At 41.6% G+C, this 17649-nt stretch overlaps 3 protein-coding genes across 3 annotated transcripts; 2 read left to right on the top strand and 1 right to left on the bottom strand.

Annotated features, from left to right (window-relative positions):
- Positions 1–162: 162 nt before the first annotated feature.
- Positions 163–2151, bottom strand: SAPIO_CDS2529 (uncharacterized protein; the record flags this gene model as incomplete). The annotated part of the gene is made up of 7 exons (XM_016785522.1): positions 163–561; positions 649–816; positions 885–1020; positions 1115–1324; positions 1421–1503; positions 1559–1758; positions 1854–2151. 7 exons carry the CDS (start codon positions 2149–2151, stop codon positions 163–165), a joined length of 1494 nt encoding a protein of 497 aa, XP_016644898.1.
- A 221-nt stretch (positions 2152–2372) lies between these two features.
- Positions 2373–3391, top strand: SAPIO_CDS2528 (uncharacterized protein; the record flags this gene model as incomplete). Its single annotated transcript, XM_016785521.1, has 4 exons — positions 2373–2501; positions 2594–2820; positions 2904–3022; positions 3090–3391. 4 exons carry the CDS (start codon positions 2373–2375, stop codon positions 3389–3391), a joined length of 777 nt encoding a protein of 258 aa, XP_016644897.1.
- Positions 3392–5241: 1850 nt separating this feature from the next.
- SAPIO_CDS2527 (Methylcrotonoyl-CoA carboxylase) lies at positions 5242–8630 on the top strand (the record flags this gene model as incomplete). The annotated part of the gene is made up of 10 exons (XM_016785520.1): positions 5242–5413; positions 5491–5718; positions 5782–5819; positions 6248–6359; positions 7079–7258; positions 7619–7731; positions 7797–7918; positions 7976–8043; positions 8108–8178; positions 8247–8630. The coding sequence occupies 10 exons, from the start codon at positions 5242–5244 to the stop codon at positions 8628–8630; spliced, it is 1488 nt and encodes a 495-aa protein (XP_016644896.1).
- Positions 8631–17649: the final 9019 nt, after the last annotated feature.

Genomic DNA, 17649 nt, shown 5'->3' with positions numbered 1-17649 from the left:
CAGCGAAACAAGCTTACTATCGATTCTGACCTAGCCTAGCGCGGAAACACTCCGGGCAAGGGGTGCAGTGACTACGATCTCAATGTTATTATTATTTCCGGCACAGCCGAGCTAGGGGGAAAGCCCGTGGATTCCCTAATAGCTTCCCACCTACCACCATCGCTACGCGTGCTCCCCCATTTGCGCAAGCGTCAGAAGCGCCATCCCGTAATCATTGCCATTGGGAAGTCGTTGGACTGTATGGATGTGGTGCTTAGCGGGCTGCCTGTTGGTAAGGAAGACGCCCGAGTGATGATCGAACTCAAATAAGGCGACTGGGCTCTGGATGCGGTAGTAGAAAGGTTCCTCAGGCCCGTAGCCACCGATCCATGAAAAGTACGTTTCTGGCAGCCAGTCGCGGACCTGCTTCAGCCTGGCTTCGAGAGGCTTCGGCGGGAGAAGCATCAGGAATGCCTCCGCCACGGCCATGAGCTTTTCTTGCTGCTCCCTCGACATGTCGGATGCCAGAATCCCCTCATACGGAATCACGCGATTGTCCTGAAAAGCGCCGGCGAGGTGTCTCTGGACAAATCAATAATATTAGCGGAATTTTGCACATATATAAAAGTGGCGGTGCGCGTCATCCATTTGGAGCATAATTCCAATTACCTGATCGGCCAAATTCCAGCGGTCCTCGGGCATGGCATCGTCGTGCATATTGGCGTACGTCTGCGCCTTGCGCTGAAGGTCAGCGGGGAGCGACCGCATGAACTCGAGGCCTAAGTCTCCTTCCTTGGAACAAATCTCTATCCCCGCATCCGGACCCTCGTCGATAAGCTTGAATCCGTCCGTCAACATTAAGACCAAGAGACCAAAGAAGGCGAGCGTTGACCAAGATTACGCACACAAGGTTCGGCTCCGATGAATACGGGTCCAATGACCATTTGCTGGCCAACAACGAAAGTATTGAGACACAGGTGATGGCCGAACAACATGTATCGCCATGGTTTCGTTTCCGAGGGTTCGCCAAAAATAGTAAAACTAGAAAAGGGAGAAACAGACGTCGTTAGACCGCGAACAAATTATGTAGGGTCAGAGCGACTGGTGGTCTCGGCTCCAAAGTCTTTGTTCTCACGAATAGCTCTTCTCATTCAGGATAGCCTCGCAGCCGCAGAGCTCACCGAGGAACTTGTTTGTCTTCATGGCGCCGCGGAGTTTTTCGAAGCCCTTTTCACTGAGCGACTGCCTCAGGAGATGCATGATCCGTTCGACCTTTGTCTGCTCAAGCTGCTCAAGGCGGACGCCGCACTTGAAAAGCACCATTTCGGGATTGCTCCACTTGCGGCTGAACCGTGTCGAAAACGGTAGGGTTAGTCTCCATGTACGCATTCTGGTCAAGATGGTTCACGGTCAGGACTTGGGGGGGGGGGAACCATATTACTAGTCTTCCGATTCAAGGGCCAGCACAGCCAGACTCCGCTCGCTTGGGCTCAAAGAATCGATAACCGCCTTCGCTGCTTCAACCTGAGAGTATTTTAGAAGTTGTGAAACGTTAGGTTCTGCTGGCCACATTGCGTACCATGTTCCGGGTTGGTGCACCTTCGTACTGCAGGCGATAGATCCCATCCCGCCGAACACCATCGCTCGTGATACCGTAAAACGGAGCGGCGAGATTGGCGCTCCATTTTTTCCAGATGTCTTGGAACAGCGGACTGTCCACAATTTGTTCGGAGTAAGTGTACGGATCCCGGATGTCAAGGCCTCGTAGCTCTGCCCAACCTGCGGCGAGATGATGAATTGATACGTCAGCTACACGCTAGCTTGGTTTCTTGCGCTTTCTGAACGACAATTTACCCATCAGGTTCAGGGCTTACCTTTATCGGGGACGAATTGGCGATATCGGCTCTTCTCTATATCCAGATTGACGCTCATGTTGACTCGGTGCGGTGAAGTTGTGCTGTCGGTTTTGAATGGCTCGCAATTTGATCCGTACCCGGACTCTTCTAAGTGAAGATGAAGGGAGACAATAAAAAAGACTAGCAGCGGCTGCCAGAAGGCTGGGGTGGAGACAGCGATGCCAACACTCCCCGGCTTGCTACCTCCTAGCGCATGCGATCCGCGAGCATGCTTTCCCCTACCCGTGGTTGTTGCCTCCACGGAACCGGCCGCCATCTTGGAAGAAATGTGTGATTACGACGAGCTAGCGCAACGATTCCCCGGAATACGCATGGACGCGGCGGCCCATCGTATGAGCAACCGGGGTGCTATATTACTATGGCGCCAGTGTGGCTACCGCGGGCGACGGATGTTGAGAGAATTAAGTTCATCATGGATGGCATGATTGATGCAGTTACTCTAATACCCTTCCTTCGTGTGTAACTATAGCCGCCGTCATGTCTGAAGACTTCAGCTCCAAGTATACCAACGCCAACTTGGCCTCGGACGCAACACCATATAATTCCTCACTCCTTTGCCATCTAGTGCAGAAACTCAATGAAGCTGACAACGGGAGCATCAGCAGCGTAGCTCCTGCAATACTCGTTTGAACCCCCCGCCAACGGCACCTCCCAAACTCCAAAATACTAGTATACACTAAACTGAAACTTCCGTGCAGGCCGGTATGTTATGTGCGCAAAAACGCGGCGACGCGGTTCCCAAAATTTTCCGCGATCTCGTCGAGGGCAAGTCCACCGCGGAGAAGCGAGACACTTTTCTCTCCATAAAGCGGGCCATGAACCTCACGTGGCCATTCGTGGGTTTACCGAATTCGATGCCAGCGTGTTTGGGCCTCATCGACGAGTTACGCCGGGACAACATTACGGTGCTGAGCGAGGTCGACCGGTTCGTTAGATTGTCAATCCTGGGGCCTCTCGGTGGTAGCCTCTCTCGGGGAAGCACCTAGACTAATTCAAAGGCATTTATAGGCCGCCATTTAGCGAAAGAGACTGGTTAGCCGTCGGGAAGCAGACGAACCAGGAAATCTACCGGGCAGCGGGAAACTCCGAAGTCGGTTTGATGATCGCTCAGTTCTTCCCCGAGCTCTGTACGTCGTCGCGCGTGGCGCGCCATGAACCCACGGCACGATCCATCATCGTACTAACAGTTTGTAGCTTACATCGCCAACGCCTCCGTGTTCGGATATTTGATTGGGGGCTCCGTTCAGGACCTGGCGTTGCCTCTCTGTGAGATCATTGTAGCCGGGGCAATCGCGGCAATGGGGGCCACTAGGCAGGCGCGGAGCCACTTCAAAGGTTCAATGGGACTAGGAGTCTCCAGGGCTGCCGTGGAATCGGTATGGGAGGTCGCCCAAGAGGTGGCGGATTGGAACGGGGCCAAGCTGCCGGGAGGTATTGACGTAGCCAGCCTTGCAGAGGAAGTAAAGGCCAACTTGGCAGAGATAGACAAGACCTAGGGAGAAATTGGAAGGCATAGCGAGTGGACCGAGTGCCACACCATCTTAGAATCTCATTATCTACCTCACAAGCGCCTTGTATTAACTACAACAAGCTTTTGGTCGGAACTATCGCAGCCACTACAAAACATGTTTTATATATTGTTACTTTTGACCTACCTAAATATTTTTCCTTTGTTTTCTTTCTCTCTTCTTCGAGGAAGCAGCATGAGAAACGATTAGGGGTAGAGAACGATACGATAGCCAGGTCAAATTGTAGGTTGTGGGAGCCGCTAGGTTTTGACTGGTGTTATGGCATTTTCATTCCCTGCTCGCACTAGCCAACGCATTTAGACCGTGGTCGGAATTCTATGACAGAAACAGTTAGGTTGGCGTGAATTGCTCTCCGCGCCACCTGCCCACAATAAGCAGTAGCAAGTCAGAGTACATCCGGTGAGGCGGAGTGGTCCCTTGTCCCCAATGAGTATCCACACATCCCCGGAAGCGAATTGGTCCCTAAGTTCCCCGGAAAGAGCGAGATGCGGAGATAGAATTGATCTCTTCCGGGGAAGACACGCACGGTGGCCTTAGCCCGCGCTATTATTAGCTGCTGACGAAAACAGTGTAGAGCTCGATAGCCCTGGCCCGCCACCTACTCCAAAGACTTTATTCGTGCCCGGAAGTCCCGCCCATGAATAATCCCATCTCTTATTAGCACCGCACATTGGCCGTCGGAATTTCCTGTGAACCATTGACCAGGGTCATTGATATAGAGGTCCGAGCAGCCTGGACCGGCGACAAGTATCTTTTGCATAGGGAAGAGCCCAATAATGACAGGGTTTATCTGTGCTCGTAAACCCGTTCTTAGAGTATTTCTCAATGAACTTCTTGGCTCCATTAAGTCTACTCTATTCGATAAGATCATCAACTTAAATAAGACTTCTACCTCTTGTGTCTCGATCCTTCTTACTATCTATAATACTTCTAAATTTAGATAAAATTATATATTACGATCCTAATACTAGTCCTTATATTATTAAGTAGACAGCTATATGAAGGGGCCGGTTCAGCTCCGAGTCCTCATCAATCACAAATCACAAATGGAGCCTAAAATACTAGGGGAAAGTCCCCAAGGGAAATTGGGGTAACATTGGAACGCCTTGGCCCACGCGCAGCATCTACTTCCGGTGAATCTGGCTCCTAGTCGTCGGTAGCCGTTCTGACCCGAGGCGCGCGAGGTTGAGGAAACCCGTGTCTCCCAATTATCCTCCCCAAGGTCGTTCTCGGCTGTGCGCTTCAAGGCACCCTGGAAACTCGAATCCTTCGCGCTTCATATGTATGACTGCAGGTCAGCTTCCGTGCGGTCCCTACAGTTGTCTAACTCCGTGGCGGTTCTCTACGAGCATGATCTAATACAATCTACATTTGTGGGTTATTTTTAACAGAAGCAGAGAAAAGGAACGAGAAAAGGACAAAGAGAATGGCTTCTTTTGGACCATCCACACTATTTTCCGAGCCTCTCTGGTACTCCCGCGGCATCAGCCCGTATTACCAGGACTCCCATTACCGACTGAGAGCTGAAGTGCGCAGTTATGTGGATACGAGTCTATTGCCGTTTTGCGACGAGTGGGAACGGGCAGGATCAGTACCTCCCGAGGTGGGTTTCTCATGATGAACGGAACCATAACGATCGTATAAAACCTGATAGCTCATATAATTAAGTGATACTTAGGTGATCAGACGACACTCGGAACTGGGTTACATGGCTGCGTCCGCGTATCCATTGCTCGAGGACTACCTTGGAGACCAACGTCTTCCCGCGGACATCCCCGCCTCCGAATGGGGAGGATTTCATGACTTGATTGTGATTGATGAGATCGCTCGATGCGGGTATCTGGGTATTATCTGGGCCCCTGCATGTGGCAACGCAATCGGAGCGCCCCCTGGTGGCCAACTTTGGCGCGCCCGCCCAGAAGAAACAGTTTCTTCCCAACATCCTAAACGGCACCGTTAGATTCTGCCTAGGAGTGACCGAGCCGGACGGTAAGTATCCATCTGCTACATTTCAAATGCTGAATGCACTGCGACCCGGGATGTTCTGGACTGACGCATGGCGGCAGCCGGTTCCGATGTCGCTGGCATCACGACCACCGCAGTCCGCCGCGGTGACAAGTACATCGTAAACGGGGCCAAGAAGTGGATCACCAATGGGATATTTGCCGATTACTGTACTACTGCGGTAAGAACCGGCGGCCCCGGTGCCAGGCGGATTTCAGCCCTGATCATTCCACTCGACGCTGTCGGTGTTACCCGTCGTAAGATTGAAAACTCGGGTGTAGCTGCAAGCGGTGAGTTCATTTTGCCGGGTTATTCGTTTGGACGATAGCCGCCTGCTGACTACCGACTACCAGGGTATACATACATTGAGTTCGATGAGGTTGAGGTACTGGTTAGTACCGCCTCGGCGAAGAGAATCGTGGGTTCGAGATAACGCCCCTTCGCTTCAATTCGGCGGCCGATATCGTTCTTGCGGAAAGGAGGGCTTTCCTCGCGAACGGGATCCCCAATTCCCGGACTACATACTCAGATATCGTAGCGGCGGCCAGACCGAGCTTGGCTTCGCTAAGCGTGATGGTGGCGTTGGGGGGAAGCGATTCGGACGTCACAGGCGAGTGCGAGCCCGACTCCACCACCGAAACACGGGCCGTTAATGCTGGAAATTGTAACTTGAGGTAAATAGTCGATTTCCCCAAAGAGCGTCGTCAAGACTTCGAATTGGCTAGTGCTGGCATTTCCTCCTTTACCCACGGGGCTGCTCGTCCTGGATAGGTCCAGACCAGTGCAAAAGAACTTTCCCTTAGCTGTGATGATAGTTAGGGTTATAATCATGTGGGTGGTGAGGGCGTTGCCGTTATTGAGCCGATTCAGGGTAATTTTGGCGGTCTTCCCGTCACGAAGCACTATGAGGCCGCTGCTGTCTCTCACTTGGGTCCATTGGAATCCATCGGTGACTTTCTGCGGTTTTGGCGCGGCATTCCTGGAGATCGAGGCCCTCTGTTTTGCTAGACATGCCACTCCCGCCCGGCTACTATTGGCTAGGTTTAGCTAGCGCGAGATGCAGTCCCCCGACCTCGGCCAGTCGTTCAAGGTTGACGCTGGTCGCGACGCCCGACCTTTCAAACATGTAGACGAGATCCTCCGAGGGTAGATTTCCGCGTGCCCCGGGGGCATATGGGCAGCCTCCTAGACCCGCCACGCTGCCGTCAAATACCCTCAGACCGCAGCTATAGCCTCCCATGCATTTGCCAAAGCCTGTCCGTAAGTGGCGTGGAAGTGGCCGGCAAGCTGAGAGGCTAGTATGTCTCTAGATAATAAGAACGATATCAGGTGGCGTGTTTGGCCAGGCGTGCCCACTCCAGTTGTATTGCCGAGGGATACTTCGTAGCAACCAGCCTGCAGTAATCCTTGAACGCACCTCAAGACAGCTTCAGGTGGTGTCGCTCCGTCATAAGGGCAGGCGAAGAGGCAAGACACGTACCTAGCCAACGAGAATTAGAACGAGCGACTTTGTCCGGTCTCCATGTTTGGCTTCCTTACCCTCGCACGGCTAAACCATCTTCCTTTGCGGTCTTTGCCACCTCGGACGCTCTTTGGAGGCCCTGCTCGACGGTACAGTTGATATTGGCTTCGCTAAAACCCTCCGTTGAGCTGATGAATACCGCAATCTCTCTTACCCCGTAGCCAAGTGCGCGCTGGAAACTTTTCAGATTCGGGACGAGCACGTGAAGGCGCAAGAGCGGATTTTGTGCGAGGCTTCGGACGCCTGGGTGGTTGAGGATTCGCTCGTGGTCAGCGAGCTGCGGCACGGCTTTCGGCGAGACGATGGAGGTAAGCTCTATGGACGAAAGTCCTGTCGCCACGAGCCGCTCGACGAGGACTACACCAAGGGTTGTTCGGGGGATTGCCACCAACCGTGGTTAGAATCATCCGGGGAAAGTGGCTTGACCCCTGCTGCCAAGTAAGAACCGTCCGTTCTCACCAATATACAAGGTGTAGCCGAGGTAGGATACGCTCCACTGGTTACTGTAGGTCGATGGTCCAGTGAGAACCGCCCCGGTCGCACTTCAAATTGAGAGAAGGGGCCAAGGCAAATCTCTCCAAGCTATCATTGGAATTCCTCTAGGCCGTGTAATGAGACTCTTCCAATTATGGATATGATGGCCAGTGTTTTCCCGTCCCAGAAATCAGACGGCGCCCTAAGCCAGGCGAAACAGCAGGCATGGGAGGAGCTGCGCGACAAGCATTACAGGGCCCCTGAGGCAGCGTGCAACAACGGCACCAGGAAAGAAGTCAATTGCTCGGTATGGACTACTTCGTGCCGCCGCCTCTCTCCCAGCACGATTATTACTTACGAATGTTGTTTTAGCACGAGATCGTGTTAATCTCTTACTTGACTCAGACTCTCCGTTCCTTGAGCTCTGTGCCCTCGCCAGTCATGGATGACTCGTCTCCGGCGGCCTCTCTAGTCGCTGGTATCGGCAAAGTTTGGTATGCCCATATATGCAACACCGCCGCCCGAAGGCCTCACCAACTGACAGATTTCAGCGGAAGAGCATACTTGGTCCTATCTCACATTCCGACGTTGAGTGAGGGTGCACGAAATGAGCTTACTGGTATCACATTGGTTTTACACATATACCATCTGCGTCATGGATCAACTAACAACGCTGGATTTAGTATTGAAACAAAACCGAGTCACGCAGATGGCGACGGAAAATGATCTCCCAATGATCGACCTGGTTCAATCGGTGCGAGCAAGACCTCCCTTCATCCCCTGCTCGGTAACCATGCAGGCACTAACGAAGCCTCTCCCAAGGCCGGTGTTTTCTTACCTCAACAATTCAAGGTCTTTCATAAACGAGGCCAGATATTTCGCGACCTAGCCATCCGGAGCGCACAGGGTAAGCCCAATTGTACTGTGGTATTTGGCTCATCAACGGCCGGCGGCGCTTACCACCCTGCCATGTCTGACTACACCATCTTTGTTGAAAATCAGGCGCAGGTCTTCCTGGGCGGCCCTCCCCTAGTGAAAATGGCGACTGGAGAGGTCGTTGACGCGGAAACTCTCGGCGGAGCCAAGATGCACGCGTCGATTACTGGCCTCGCCGATAGGACCGCCTCGGATGAGTATGACCAGACGCTAACACCCTCGACTGTCCATCTACGCCCAAGGGGACATGAAAGACTAATCCTGCGGTAAAACTAGATTTGACGCTATAAAAGAGACACGGGACTGGGTCAAGACCCTTAAGACACCGCTGCAAAAAAGGCCGTGTGCAGCATCGGGCCCCTGCTGCCACGTTACTTGCCCTCTGAACTCTTGTCGATTGTTGACCCTGATATCCGCAAAGCGCTCGATATGAGAGATGTGCTTGTGAGGGTAGTCGATGACTCGACGGCTCGATTTCAAACCCAACTTTGGTGGAAATCTCATCACGAGTTGGGCTGATATCCACGGTAAGTATTCTCTATATAGTGATCTCCGCGTTCGTATTAACCCTCATGTTGTAGGCCATCGTGTAGGAATCGTGGCGAATCAAGTTCCCGTGATCAATGCGGAAGAAGCGATGAAGGGCGCCACCTTTATCAGGTTATGCAACCAAGAGCAAGTGACAGGAGTCGCCTTACGGAGCCTCACATACTGAAAAGAAATGCAAATGCTAGGAATACCCCCCGTCATTTTCCTCCATAACGTCACCGGGTTCATGGTCGGCCAGAGGGCAGAGCATTCCGCCATCATCAAACATGGCGCTCAGATGGTATCCGCCGTCAGCTGCTCTAGTGTGCCTCACATCTCAATAATTATTGGCGCGTCGTATGGAGCCGGAAACTACGCCATGTGCGGACGAGCCTACCAGCCTCGGTTCTTGTTCTCTTGGCCGTCTGGGCGGTGCAGCGTGATGGGTCCGGATCAACTTGTCGGCGTCATGGAGTCGATCGGAGCTCGGAAGGGTACCGGCAAAGCCGAAAAGTCCGGAGAAGAGCTGCGACATGATGTCTTGAGAGATGGTAGTTGTTATAGAACGAGTGCCGTGCTGTTGGATGAAGGCGTGATTGACCCTTGGCATACAAGAGATATATCGGGGATGTGTTTGAATATTGTACGTTGCTCAGAGGTAGAAGGCGCGCCATCTCATCGAGGCCTAGCTCGGATGTAAAACGTAGATACGCGCGAGAAGCTACTCTGTATTGAGCTTCTTTTCGAATGTACGATTTGCAAATACTAAACCTCCTTGGGCTATTAGAACTGGCGTCAAATAAGGCTGTTTGGCAACATTTTAACATAGTCAGCTGAGCATATTGCTACTGGTAGAAAGTAACACACAGTTTCTTCCTTTATCATCAACCTATCTATACTGAGGTGAAGCTACTTGCATCAATTCTCCGTTGTATTGCTATAGACAACTTCATGCTCTTCATGACTAGGGTTTATCCAATTTACCAAGGCCCTACCTTATTGACGTTCGACGCAACGGTTCACGGTCCGTAAGGGCTTTTATGCCCTGCTCGGTCAGATCAGAGATTGGGCTTGGTTCCTTTGAGCCCTGAGACATCTTCATTGCCTAGCAAGAAATCTGGGTAAGCGAAGGAACCGACACTTGGCTGGAAATTCGTATGCCAGGCACCGCCATCGACTGTCTCTTCAAGTTAGCAGCGATCTTGTCGGGACAGTCTCTGGGGAGTGCCGTGATGACACTATATACCTACTAACCAAGACTTCACCATTGACGTAATCCCCGGCACTGCTAAAGAGATATATAGTTGCATCTGCAATATCCCTCACGGATCCCAGTCTTCCACAAGGAATCTGTTTCACATTGGTTTGTTTATCCTCTGTGAAGAGCTGACTGGTTCCCTCTGTGTTTGCCACCGGACCGGGGCTGATGTCGTTACTCGTAATGCCCAAAGCACCTGCTCTAGGCATACGGCATGTGCTAAAGCATCGACGGCGGCCTTGACAGCGCACACATGTACCTGGAGGGGGATTCCTATGTAATGCATTGTCGCCGAGACAAATATGATCTTACCCCCCGATCCTCGTTGAATACCTTTAGTGGGATCGACTTTGAGCCGTGCGGCGCTGTTGATCAAATATGGGAGAGTAGCCTTGAGGGTGTTGTACGACCCGAGGACGTCAATGTCCATGACGCTCTTGAATGCGTTGACGCTGAGGCTTCGAATTGGAGCTAGAAAATTTCTGCGGCGCCAGCGATGACGAAATAAATCCCGCCAAGATCCCGGACACATCTGTCCGCCGCGTCCCGAAGAGACTTTACGTCCCGGACATCAACCGCGACGATTCCGATGACCTTTGCCCCCGGCCTTGTCTTGGACAGCTCCCCAGCAACTTTTTCTGTCTTTTGGGTGTCACGCCCAACGATACAAGCGTTGGCGCCGAGGTAGACGAGAGCTCTCACTTGCGCGGAGCACGTGCTACTGGAGCCTTCCGGTACAGAAGATTACCTTGCCGTCTACCACGTTCCGCGTCAAAATTAGAGTTTTGGGGCCAGGCTAAACAGAACGAAGTCTTGGGAATGAGTATACCCATGAGTGAGCTGGGAGTGACGCACCAAAGAGGCCATCGCGCCACGCCTCGCTGAGCGTCGCTTCTCTATTATAATCCATGTTCCGGGCTTGCTGGGCCGAATATTTAGTTGTGTGTTAGATAGCTGGTGGAGTGTAGCCTATCCGTAGTCTGCGACTTGAGGTGAAGGTAGTATATAGAACTCTTCATCTTTTCTGTAACTTGTAAAAGGAAATGCTGCTTTAATAGGCTTCGAGAGCCTTTTTTAATAGTTTCTTCTACATACAGTACTATTTCGCGACCTGGGAATGGCTCCTAGAATTTTTTTTTAACCATTTCTAGCTGACTTAGGGAGGTGATGCGGGTTGGAAGTGTGTAGGGGTGCGATATGTTTGTCGTGGTAAAAGTGCCTGGTTTACAGGGGTCTGGACTTGATAATAATATGGGTAAAGCCGGACTCTCGCTATAATCCAATAATATAGAGGCTTTTGGCTCCCGCACGACCAACGGCTTAGTGGTACCGAGGGGTTCCCCGGAATCCCAGACCCGGGGGCCTCTTTCGACCCTTGTGCAGGGATATCCGAATACAGTCAACGGAATCCAGACCACCTCGGAAATTGCCTAAGTCACATCGTCTATTTCCGAACTGGCTAGCCCGAGGCTCAGTCAGTTAATTACTCCGATTCGACTCGTGCCCGACGCACGAGCATCGCTTCTTCCCCGGGTCTTGCCAGTTGCATGTGGAACTCTACAAGGCTTCGCCTTACCGACATAGGCCGGACGTCTCGAACTGGGGATCAAATTCTCTAGGCTAGTTCCTCTTACTATTGCCCAGATGCGGAAGCCATGCCCTTTACCCTTATGCCCAATGCTGCCCCATGCTGGACCTTGCCTCCGGCGGGTTGCGGCTGGTTATGGGCACCCCCACCACATCACCGGCGGATCAATGAGCGCTTGTCCTAATATCCAATGAACCGTCCATAGACGGCTGACTGCCTAAATATCTTAAGTATACGACACCTATTCTTGTGTCGTCGAAACTTTTTCGGCTCCAGCTTCTCGTTCCAGCGCTGTAACATCATCACCCAAGGTAGAGAAAGTGGTCCAATCTCATCTTCTGCGCCTTCGACCATGACAGAAGACGCGGCCCAACAGCCTGAACACCGTAGCTCACTCTCATCGGGTTCATTCACCGTGATTCATTTTGGCCAGGCGCGACCGCGAAAAAGAGCTCTTCGGGCGTGTCTCAGGTGCCGCTCTCGCAAGGTTAGATGCAACATGACGGAGCATGGAGCACCTTGCATAAATTGTCGACTCGACGAACAGGAATGCATTGTGAGAAAGGACACCAAGAGAAGGTATTCCGCCTCGGCTCTCGTTTGTTTTCGATTGAATACCTGACTTTCGGCGTAGAAGACAGCCGAAACAACTAGAGAGGTCGAGCCAGGTTAGCGTAACAAGGACTGCACTGCCTGCCCACCCAGAGGAAGTTCCATATTCCCTTTGTAAGAAGAGTGACAATTAGGTTAGGATCACCCGAAGAGTAAGTTGGACCCCCCACTTGTAGCCACCCCCCCTTTTAGCCACCCCAAATTCCACACCACCATTTCAACATTTCCCACATTCCAACTACAATTTCTCAACCATTCCAATTCCAATCTACTTCAAATTCAGTATCCAGCTTTTCCTACTAAAAATAAAGTCATATACTAAAAATAACCTTTAAGATACCCTCAAAGCTATCATAAATAGGATATTAACTACCTAAGTAGCTAAGGAATAGAATATTCCAAAAACAACTATCAGAAACTATATTCTTAGCTATCAGCTAAAAAAAGAGGCCTTTTCTAGTATATAGAAACTTAATACTTCCTAGGAAACCTACTTAATAGTATAAGTTCTAACCTAAGGAGCCCTAGAACTTCTTCTAACCTATACTTAAGTCTACTTTTTTATAAAAAAAATCTTTAAAATCTAAAGAGATATATAATTATTTAAAAAGAAATAGATAAAAAGATTTTTAAAAAGAAATTTATTTATTAAGATTATAAAAGAGAAATTTATTAATTTTATTTATATTAATAATATTATAATTAAAATAATAAAATCTTAATTTTAATATTTTTAATTATTTAATATTAAAAATATTAAATAAAGAAATAGATAAAATATAGATAAAGTAAAAATAATAGAAAATTATATTAATAATAAACTTATTTTTAGAAAAGTTAGAAAGTATTTAATTTAAAAAAAATAACTTAATTTTTAATTATAAATATTATTTATTAAATATATTTTAATTATTAATTAATTTTTTTTTATTAATTATTTTTAAAAGAAAATTAATTTAATAATAATAGTTTTCTTTAGATTTAGCTTTTTTTAAAGATTAATATTTTATAATAATTACTAATAAATAGATAATTAATAATATTATTTTACAATAGCTTAAAAAAGTCTTTATTTTTTATATTAAGCTAGCTTATTACTAAGAGGCCTATCTTTTTATCTTAGATAGCTATAAAAGCTATATTATAGAGAAATTTATATATAAGTACTTCTAATATAATATCTATTTTCTTTTTTTACTTTTATATATATCTTATATTTTCTAATTATTAGATTTAGCTATATTTAGCTCTCTAAAGATAATATATTAGAAAAAAGTTAACTTCTTAATCTTAATTACTATTTTTATAATAATAAAGAAAAAAACTTACTTTCTTATTATTATAAAGCTTAAAATAATAATATAATTAGTAAAAATATTAAAAATAGGTTTATAATATCTAAACTTTAGCTTATAAATATAACTAAGCTTTTTCTTAACTTTTTTATTCTTTAAAAACTAATTTTATTATAAAAATAGCTTTCTAAAAATAAAACTTTTATTTCTAAAGCTTTTTAGATATCTATTTTAACTTTTTAATTACTTTTTATAATTTCTAATAATTTTATTATAATATAATTAACTTTAAAGAAATTTAAAGACTTTTAGAAATATATATACTAATCTAATTTTATTAACTAATATACTATTATATAATACTATCACAAGCTAACTATTTTAAAGACCTAAGGCAGTCAAGTATAATAGAAAAGGATAAACTATAGGAGATTATAGACTAATAAAATTAAAACTAATAGGACTAATAAAATAGTCCTAGTAATCTAGAGTAAGATTAATAAAAAGATATAGTTAGTCCTAGTAAGAATTAATACTAAGAGAATATTAGTCCTAGGAAGAGCTTAGAAGAAAAATATCTATATAAACTATAGGTTTTACTATATATCTAGTTTATCTTTTAAGACTCTCTAGTAGTTAATTTAAATATAATTATATTCTTATACTTAAATATATATTTCTTACTTATATCTTATAAAGTATTATTTAACTACCTTACTCTACTATTAATAGATAACTATTTTAATCTTATTATTAGTTATATCTACTTAATATTATTAATAAGCTAGTATTAAAATTATAATATATTAACTACTCTTATTTAGTAAGTAACCTTATTAAATAGTATTAATATTTAGGAATTATAATATCTATAAAGGAAAAGACTTCTTTTAAATTAGATAATAAAATTAAGATATAGAAAATAACTAAATTTACTATAGAAGTTAATAAAAAATCTAATAATAATTATAATTATATTATTACTATTAAAGAAATATATATTAAAATTAAAAAGTAGATTATTAAGATAAAGAATATTAAAAACTTTACTATTTAGTAATAAGATATTAATATTTAGATTAAATAGTAAATTATCTAGCTAGATTAGATAATCTAGTAGTTAAATACTAATATTATAATTAAAAGAAAAAGTATTTTTCCTATATTTACTATATTTATAATATCTAAATTTAAGATTATTATATTTAAGAAATATAAAGAAAACTAGTAAAAGCTATAAAGGTTTTTAACTTAGATAAGAACTTTTCTATAATATTATAAAGATTAGTTTTATATTGAAGCTAATAAAGTTATTATTATAACCTAGTATTTTATAGATAATATTTTTATTTAGTTTAAACTAACTTTTTAAGACTATTTAGAAAATAATAAGATTAGTTAGTAAACTAAAATTATTAAAATCTTTAAAAATTATGAAATATTTAAAGAAGCTTTTAAAAAAGCTTTTAGAAAACTAAATAAATAATAAGCTATAATCTAATAACTTAAGAAGCTAAGCTAGAAAAGATCTACTACTAAATATATAATTAAGTTTAAATAGATTATTATTTACTTTAATTAAGAAGATAAGTTCCTAATAACTTACTTTTATAATAAACTTAAAGAAGATATTAAAGATAAGCTTTATAAAAAAGAGAAATTTATTTAATTAAGTAAATATATAAAGAAGGCTATTAAAATTAATAACTAGCTATATAAATAATAATAGTAAAAATATAGCTATACTACTATAATAAAAACCTATAAGCTATAGACCTCTACTAATAGTAAGTAGAAGAAAAGTAATAATAATATATTATAGGGAACTTATTTAGGACTTATAGAACTAGGAGCTAGTAATAAAAAAACTATTTTTAAATTATTTAAAAATAAAATTAGTAAGTATTATAAATATAGATAATTTAGATATTATATAAGAGAATATTAAATAAAATATAAGCTTAAGCTTAACTATAAGAAATCTAATAAAAAAAAAAGTTAAATTTAAATTAGTATTTAAAAGAAAAATATAATAATTTAGAATTAATATAATTAATTATAAATTTCTATTATAAACTATATATTATAATAATATATATATTATCTATTAAAGTAAGAAAGATAGAATAGGATAGTATTTTAAGAAACTATAAACTTTTAAAATAATAAAATAAAAAGAAATTATTAAAATCTTAAAAGTTAAAAATTATATTAAAGAAATTATAAAAGCTATACTAGAAATATTTAAAATCTTAAAACTAGAGAACTTATCTTATAAATAATATTATAAGGAAATATATTACTATTATTATTAGATATTATATTTAATATAATAGCTTATATATAAGTTAAAACTAGAAGAACTTATAAAAACTAGAGGGGAAATAATTTTATATATTAAATTTATTAAATAATTTAATATAAATAAATTTAAGCTAAAAAGCTTAAAGGATATAGCTATTTCCTATCTAGAAGAATAGTAGATAGTATAAAAGAATATATTAAAATTACTAATAGGATATTAAATCTATAATAATAAATAGGAAAATTATAAGTAATAAATCTAATAATAAAGAGAATAGTAGTAATTTAAGGCTATAGAGAAAGGAAAGTAGATATAGAAAGAAAATAAAGAAAAAATAAGTAAAAGAAATTTTATATAAATAAAATAAAATATAAATATAGAAAGTAATTTAATTAACTTATAAAAGTAAGTTAACTAACTATATTATATTCTTTAAATTATTAATTTATAAGTAAATATAAAGGAAGTTATTAGAAATTAATAAGAAAGTATCTATAATTTATAAAAGTAAGTCTAAAGATAGTAAAAAGTTATTTTTAATATTCTAGATTATATTAACTAGTTAAAAAAGATATTTTATAGTAAAGACCTATAAGTAGAATTTTAATAGTAAATTAATAACTTAGAAGAATATATTAGTTTTAATAAAGAAAAACTTATTAAACTAGAAAAATTAGCTAAGCTCTAGGAAGAATCTAAATAAATAAACTAGGAATAAGAAAAATAGTTTACTATCTTATTAATTAGTTATTATATTATACTTAAAGAAGAAAAGAAAAGAAAAATCTTTTAAGAAATTATTAAAAACCTAAAAGAAAAAGTATTTTAATAAATCCTAGAAATAACTAAGGAAGAACTAGATTTAAAGTAGTTAGAGTAAGAAGCTATATAATGCCTACTAGACTTAGAAAGTACTACTAAATAGTAGACTTATTATTTATAGATTTTAAGAAACCCTAAATTAAGTATAAAGCTATTAAGTAAGTAAAGAAACTTAGTTAAATAAATTAAATAAATTAAAAAAGACCTATAGAAAGAGACTAATAAGTAATTAGAACTAGCTTAAGACCTAATTAATAGTAGGGAAGAAATAGCTAAATTAAGAAAAAAATTATAATTATAATATAAAGATATAAAGAGATTATAATAATAATTAACTAACTTATAAAGATAATAGTATAGTAATATACCCTTAGTTACTAAAAAAGTTATTTAAATAATAAGATTAAGATCTTAAAAAGATATATAAAAAATAAATATTATAGAAAAATAATAGATCTATTACTTAAAAATATTAATTATTTTAGTAAACTAAAAATTTATAGCTTTAATAAATAGTAAAATATAAAAAAATTTTATTTTACTTATAATTATTAATAAATTAGAATTTTTATAGATTATAAAAAACTAATTATATACTTTAAATATATATAATAGGATATTAGTTAAATATAAAGGTAAAATAGTAAATACTAAGATTATATACTTCTATATTACTATTATTAGAAAAATTAATAATATCTTTTTTAATATTATTAAAATAGTAAACTATTTTATTATATTAAGAATATTATAGTTATAAATAAGAAATCTATAGATTAATTAAATAATTAATTAGCTTATTTAAAATAAGATTAAGTAAGGTTTAGGGAATAACTTAGCTTTTAAGAAATATTAACTAGAAGAATTATCTTTATATAAGT

This window comes from Scedosporium apiospermum, assembly GCF_000732125.1.
Source record: "Scedosporium apiospermum strain IHEM 14462 chromosome Unknown SEQ_SAPIO_0086, whole genome shotgun sequence".
NCBI classification, from domain to species: domain Eukaryota; kingdom Fungi; phylum Ascomycota; class Sordariomycetes; order Microascales; family Microascaceae; genus Scedosporium; species Scedosporium apiospermum.
Note: the sequence above shows the minus strand (reverse complement) of the source record. Positions and strands in the feature narration are given on the sequence as shown.